The following is a 7500-nucleotide window of genomic DNA, read 5'->3' as shown; positions in this document are numbered from 1 at the left end:
CAGCTTAAGCTAACTCGCTTTCGGCTTTTGGTTCGAGATGGAGTCTTCTCGCAAATCCACCCGCAAGAACTTTAAAAGTGAGTTTCCTCTGCTTTTCAGTCTTACTTTGAATTGTCTACTTTTAATATTTATGTTTATGTATTTATGTTTTTTATGATTGTATCAGCCATTATTTGACTCTGACGTTATATGAGATAAAGTTCATGGTTTTTGTGTAATTATGCCTATTCTTATATCATTATATTATTATAACCTATTCATTTTGTTATTAATCTTACTACGATGATGACCAAATACGTTCTCAAAGTTATCCTATACATGCTTATATTCATGTTCATGCATGTTAAGATGTGTATACCTCGTTATAGGTTTAACTTTCAATGCGTAAAATCCATTTTACGCAGATTACCGCAGAGTTAAAAACTGAATAGATTTGATAAACATCACATTATTATGGTAAACTTTGACTTCGGAGTAAACTACTTTAATAATACATCCAATAATACCCGGACAATGTGTGTTTTTAATGCGTAAATGGTCGTTCCATGCTTAAATGCCAAAACTGCAGATCAGCGCGCTCTCCTGGCGCCAATTTAACCGTTCGACTTAGTTGAGGTCAGCAGCTGAGCCACTGGAAAATCTCGCTCAGAGCACATGAATGGGAATGCTCATTATTATTTAATGTTTCTGCTTTAGCCGTGGGCCAACCTTTGGGGGCCCTTAAGCGAGCTTGCCAAACCGCTGTTATATTATTGAGGAGGAGAACATCGAACCAGATCCGATTACCGGTTTTTACGCGTGGCCTAATTTGACCACCCGTTATCCACCAAGAGTAGATGTCTTGTAAACTGGGCTACAAGGTACAATTGCAATCCAGTCTACCGCATTGTACACTACAGTTACTAGTTTAATATTGAGTTTCCTATTTTGTGTTTTAATTAATTTGGTATGCCTTAATCAACCAAAGGTCCATAGCTATAACCTTGCTATTATACCAATAGCCTATTTAAAGCATTCAGGCGGACATGAATAGCCAAATAATTTGTGTACAGTACCGGCCCTCTCGTGTATTATGCACGCGCCTCAATGTTCTCCCCGTGCCGCTCTGCGTGGCATGCGTTGGATCCCGGTCGCATCAATAATGCTCGTGCCAATTTGTGCGACAAGTTGACGGACACATAATGTACAGCTGACAAAAGAACTGAAACCCTATGCTCTCCGTGACGCAGTAGCGTGCGTGCACAAAGGGAGCCGTGCGCCCATAGAAATATTGGATAAACGAATCTATCACCAGATACCACACGTCACATGGCAGCTGCTGACTAGATAGTGGTATCACTACCCATGTGGTCATGTTCACAATCACGCAGGGTAAACAGCGTTGATTAACCCCCTGCTGTCTCTCTCTCTCGCTCTCCCCCCCCCCCCCCTCAGGTGGTCTGTCCCTGTGGCTGATCCTTTGGCTGGTGGCGGTGAAGCCCAGCGGTGCCACGCCCTGCCCCCGGCTGTGCGTCTGCTACCCCACCCCCATGACGGTCAGCTGCCAGTCGCAGAACTTCACGGCGGTGCCGTCCGGCGTGCCGTACGACTCCCAGCGCGTCTTCCTGCAGAACAACCGCATCACCGAGCTCCGCGCCGACTCCTTCGGCTTCGAGACGCAGGTGAGTGTCGCCGTGAGACGCTGACACACACAGACACACACAGACACACACAGACACACACAGACACACACAGAGGATGCGAAGGAGGATTTTTGAGACACAACACAAAATAGTGACTAAAATGGAAAGGCTAAATCCTTTGAGACAATAAGGTTCAAGATTTAAAGGTTTCTATTTGTCACCTACTCATACAAGATGTGCAGTGAAATGTTTGTGTGACATACTCCGTGTACAACGTGACACTGACGGAGAGCTCCGTGTCGTACGACAGGTGCTGTGGCTGTACGGCAACAACATCACCTGGATCGAGGCGGGGGCCTTCAGTAACCTGCGTGTGCTGGAGGAGCTGGACCTGGGGGACAACCCCTCCCTGCGGATCCTGGAGGGAGGGGCCTTCAGGGGCCTGGAGAAGCTGCAGAGCCTGCACATGCACCGCTGCAAGCTGGCCACGCTCGCCCATGACCTCTTCCACAAGCTGTACAGCCTGCAGTTCCTCTACCTGCAGGTACACACACAGAGCATGTTTACTCAGGTCCATATTCTGACAATTCAACAGTGTGCAATGGTGACTCTGACGTTGTGTGAGATATAGTTAATTTTTTTGGTGTTATTATGTTATTGTGTAGGCCGATTCCTATTAATATTATCATAATATTATTATAACCTATTTATTTCTTGTTATTATTTTTACTAAGATGATAACCGAAATTGATCTCAAAGTTATCACACAAATGTTTATATTCGTTGCATGCATGTTAAGATGTTGATACCTTGTTATAGGTTGGGCTTTCAATACGTAAAATACATTTATTTTACTATACACTAGATTTCATCAACATTACATAATTATGGTAAACTTCGACTTTGGAGTTAACTGCTTTAATAATACATCCAAGAACACCCGTTGACCCGGTTGTAAACGTTTTGTCTCCAGGAGAACCAGCTCCACTTCCTGCAGGACGATCTCTTCTCCGACCTGGTCAACCTCACGCACCTCTTCCTCCACGGCAACCGCATCCGCACGCTGTCAGAGAACGTGTTCCGCGGCCTGGTCAACCTGGACCGCCTGCTCATCCACGACAACCGCGTGCGGCAGGTCAACCGGCGCGCCTTCCGCGACCTGGGCCGCCTCACCATCCTGTACCTGTTCAACAACTCCCTGGCCGAGCTACCCGGCCAGGCCATGCGGGACGCCCAGGGCGTCCAGTTCCTGCGGCTCAACGACAACCCCTGGTCGTGCGGCTGCGAGGCGCAGTCCCTGTGGGAGTGGTTCCGCGAGGCGCGCATCTCCTCCTCCGACGTGCTGTGCAGCTCTCCCACCGCCCGACGCGGCCAGGACCTGCGCTTCCTCCGCGAGATGGACTTCGCCACCTGCCCCATGCCCGACCCGGGCTCCATGTCCGGGAGCACCACCACCACCTTCAGCTCCAAGACCCGCTGGTGGTTCGCCAAGAACAAGCCCGCCGCCTCGTCCAAGTCCACCTACCAGAAGAGCGCCGAGACGGTCAAGACCTTCCCCCTCTCGTCCAGCAAAAACAAGCTGTCCACCACCTCGGTCAGCAGCAAGTACGAGCTGTCGGACGACGAGGTGGCCCTGCCCAAGCTGGACCAGGAGGAGTACTGGGCCAACTACGGCAGCGAAGACGCCTCCGTCCGCTGCTTCGAGCTCGAGTGCCCCCCTGGCTACGACGGCGACGCCTTTGACTCCGCCTCCTTCCTCAGCACACGCTCCCTGGCCTCCCTGCTGTGTGTCTCCGTGGTAACCCTCTCCCTCCCTCTCCTCTTCGGCTGAGCGGCGCTTCTCGGCCCATCATTTCCTCTTTCCACTCTTAAAGGTCTCTCTTCACCCTTTCCTTCTCTCCAACCACCTGGATCTTAATTCCTTTCAGTCCTCCGCCCCTCCCACCTCTATCGTAACCCTTTAGAGGGACATGGGGGGGCGTTGCGACGCTGATGCCGGATGCAGAGAGAGAGAGCCATCAGCGAGAGCCAGTCGCGGTGAGCGGAGCAGAGTTTGGCTCAGTGGGCGCCGGGCAGAACAAGCCTGGAGCCACAGTCGAAGCTGCTTCACGCTTAAGCCAGCACTGGCTCTTAGAAAGGAACACAGTTAACATGAACAATACTCACACAGACACACGCTGCCGTCTGTAGTAAGGCTGAGAGTACTAGTGCGACAGCCCGCAACAGCTTCTCTGTACAATGCTTGTAAAACACAAACATACAGACACACATTCATGGATGGATAAGAAAAGCAGGCTCTAAAAGCCACAAACGATTGTCAGGCAAGAGAACAATGCAGAGAGAGATGAGGTACATCTCAACTCTCAAATAGAGATATGGAGGAAGGGCAGGGTGAGTCTCTGTTTAGACTCGGTGCGTTGAAAGAGAGAGAGGAACGAGGAGGAACGGAGATGGCTGTGGAGTCTGCAGCCGGTGTGTGGGTCAGTGGCCCAGCACACCAGGCTCAGAGCCACCAGCCGTTCCTACATTTCCCACAATCCAATCTGCTCTCAACGTAGAACAACGTTAGCCCACCGCCGACCTCGAGGGAAACCGCTGTTGTAAATAGCAGACGGCAATCTATGTACATAGAACGTACACACACACACACATACCACCACCCACTGGCAACACTCACGGTATATTTTATTTATTTATTTCTTTTTATATTTTACTAGGTGCATTTTTTCTCCGTTGCGACATTTCTAATTGAATCAATTCTACTCTGCGAACTACGGTACATGGTCGTTTTAACCATAGAAGAAATGCACCTTTAAAATGCTGTGAATTTCCCTCTTCCCTTTCCCCGAATCTAATTTGGGGGGGAAATAGTTTGCACTTTTCTTTTTGAGTGACAGTCCATTCCGTGTGTCTCCCAGTGTTGTTGTCATGGAGATAACCGAGAAAAGTGCGTGGGAGGGTGGGGTTGAGAGGGGGTTGGGGTCTGGCAGCCTGTGTGGATGTCAGAGCAGGAGGTCAAGGTGCCGTTGGGTTCCAGCGGTGGCAGTAAGATCTGCTGCTGGTCAACACTAGGTGTGTGGTGGACCCCACCCTATGTGTGCACGTGTGTGTCACCATCATGGCTAGTTCCACTTGAACAGTCAACCTGCCCTAAATAGATTGTAACGATTATCTTCCAATGCACCTTTTATTTCGTTTTGAATTTTTGGATTTCTTTTAATGTGTTTTTAAAGGAACACTTCTTTGGAATCACAAACTGAATAATCAAACACCATGTCTCATGAATATTAATGTACTCAAAGCCAACTTATTCATGGCTGAGACAATCTGTTATTTGTAGATCACCCACACACACTACCACAAACACACAAACACACACACAAACACCCACACACACACCCACACACTTTCTTGTATCTTGTAATCCTGACTGTGAGTTTTTTGCATAGAACAGGTAACTGAACGAAACTGACAAACTGTCTTTCTACTTCTATAACGTGTGAATAAACATGATCCTTTATAACAAAATCATCTCAAGTTTGGGAGTCTCTGTGGCTTTGCCGTTCTCTTGCCTCCTCTGCATGGACAGAAGACAGATGCTGTGAGAATATAGCTGGCAGACACAACCGACACACACACAAACACACACACACACATACACACACACACGCAAACACTCATTGACAAAAACGTGACCAATTAATAATTTCCTGTGATAATTATAACTACGAATCACAACTCGCATGTGATTCACTTATTCAATAGGCCTTCCATTAGAACAAATACAGAATTAAACATAGTTACATCTTTCAACATCTTTATTTACATCGGATTGATCACAATCTCTATTTGATTCTCTGAAACTCCAGCAGTTAGTCATAATCATGTTCTTATGCATCTTAATCTTCTCTCATCCTGTGAATCCCTCAATGCTGCAAGGATTTAGTGGGTATGTGGGTACGTGTGTGCATGTGTACTTTTTTGCACACACTTGATTAACCACTTTTCTGAAATGAGGACACCCTGTAGTCCTTCCACACCTTGTGCTAGTGTGTGTGTGTGTTGGTGTGTGTGTGTGTGTGTGTGTGTGTGTGTGTGTGTGTGTGTGTGTGTGTGTGTGTGTGTGTGTGTGTGTGTGTGTGTGTGTGTGTGTGTGTGTGTGTGTGTGTTTGTTTGTGTGTGTGTGTGTTTGCGTGGGTTTATTTGTGTGTGTGTGTGTGTGTGTGTGTGTGTGTGTGTGTGTGCGTGCGCGTGTGTGTCTGTGTGCGCGCGTGTGTGTGTGTGTGTGTGTGTGTGTGTGTGATTGTGTGCAAGGTGTGTTTGTGTGGGTGTGTGATGTGTGTATGTTTGTGTGGGCGTATGTGCAAGGTGTGTGTGTGTGTGTGTGTGTGCAAGGTGTATGTGTGCGTGCAAAGTGTTTGCCTGAGTGTGCGTAAGCGGTGTGCATGTGTGCATGCATGTGTGTGCGTCTGAGACCAGTGTTCGCGTGAGCACGTGCATCACAAACAAATGCGAGCGAGTCGAGCCTTCGCAGACGCGGATCGATTTCCCCGCCATGCCCAGCCGGGGGGGGCTGTATCAGGGGGTGTCAGGGTGAGTGTACCGGGGGAATGGGGAATGTGACTCAGGAGAGGGGCAGGAGGTGAGACTTGGCGGAGGGAGGAGGAGGGACAACATGTCCCAGGGTTCATCACTCCCCCTCACCAGACCCAGTCGCACCCTGATCGTCATGAGGGGGTGATGGTGATGATGGTGGTGGCGATGCTGATGATGATGTTGGCGATGATGCACTCACGCGCCGGTGCACATAAAGTAGCACACAAACAAACACATTGTCTCATGAAAGTTTGTGTTCCTGTGATGTTCAGATTCTACCCCCCCCCCCCTCCCATACTAAAATAATAAGGTCGGTACTGACGCCATTGTTTTCATCTCGCCGTCACTTTACCTCACCTTCTCTCTCTCGCTCTCTCTCTCTCAAGCTTTCTGACTCTCTCTCTCTCTCGCTCTCTCTCACTCCCTCTCTCTCTCTCTCTCCCTCTCTCTCTCTCTCCCTCTCTCCCGGCCCCCTCTCTTTCTGCCTTTCTTTCCCCATCTCGCTCTCTCTTTTTCTCTCAAATTATTTTTTCTTTCATCACTCCTCAATGACACCTCCTTCTTGTTTTTTTGGCCTCACACTATATATGTTACCAAACCCACATGCCTGCTCACAAGACCTTTCCCCCAGCCTTCTCTCTCTCTCTCTCTCTCTCTCTCTCTCTCTCTCTCTCTCTCTCTCTCTCTCTCTCTCTCTCTCTCTCTCTCTCTCTCTCTCTCTCTCTCTCTCTCTCTCTCTCTCTCTCTCTCTCTCTTTCTCTTTCTCGCTCTCTCTCTCTCTGTTGCTTCTCTTTTTTCCTATATCTCTCCTCTAACCTTTCCTGCAAACGGCTATTTGCCAAGGTCTGGTCCGCTCTTCCTCATGTCCTGAGTTTACTAAACTACTCCTACTATTACTGAACTAAGAGAAACACATGATTATTATCAGTCCCATTCATATCCACTTTAAGAAAGTGCCATAATTTAGGAACTTTGAACTTTGGTAATTTGTTACTGTTGTAACTATTATAATCATGTAATTGGATGGGGTTGTTAATAGATATGTTTCAAAGTTAAGTTGTTGGAGGAGGTTAGACATCTGAAACTCATGGTGGTGTTCAATCATTGAACAAACATGAGAAGAACCTTGTAAAATGGAGAGCGTCATGTAACGACCCCGCGCTCCGACGCTCTGACTCTCTGACGCTCTGACTCTCATAGTACCCATTATCAGCACTCGGAAACCTTTTTTAAAGAAGTGCTGTTTCATTACTATGCAGACCCAGAAAACCATTTTCATCTC

The 7500-nt window shown here is 48.1% G+C and overlaps 1 protein-coding gene across 1 annotated transcript in view; it reads left to right on the top strand.

The window, feature by feature from the left end:
• rtn4rl2b (reticulon 4 receptor-like 2b) overlaps window positions 1-5153 on the top strand; it is a 5295-nt gene extending 142 nt beyond the window's left edge. The window contains exons 1-4 of the mRNA XM_060062471.1: window positions 1-77; window positions 1435-1661; window positions 1933-2166; window positions 2596-5153. The exon at window positions 1-77 is cut by the window's left edge and continues 142 nt beyond it. Of these exons, the coding sequence (XP_059918454.1) occupies window positions 38-77; window positions 1435-1661; window positions 1933-2166; window positions 2596-3453 (1359 nt within the window). The 5' untranslated portion in view covers window positions 1-37 and the 3' untranslated portion in view covers window positions 3454-5153. The remainder of the gene's footprint in view (window positions 78-1434; window positions 1662-1932; window positions 2167-2595) is intronic.
• Window positions 5154-7500: the final 2347 nt, after the last annotated feature.

This window comes from Gadus macrocephalus, chromosome 10 (genome assembly GCF_031168955.1).
Source record: "Gadus macrocephalus chromosome 10, ASM3116895v1".
Lineage (NCBI taxonomy): Eukaryota > Metazoa > Chordata > Actinopteri > Gadiformes > Gadidae > Gadus > Gadus macrocephalus.
Note: the sequence above shows the minus strand (reverse complement) of the source record. Positions and strands in the feature narration are given on the sequence as shown.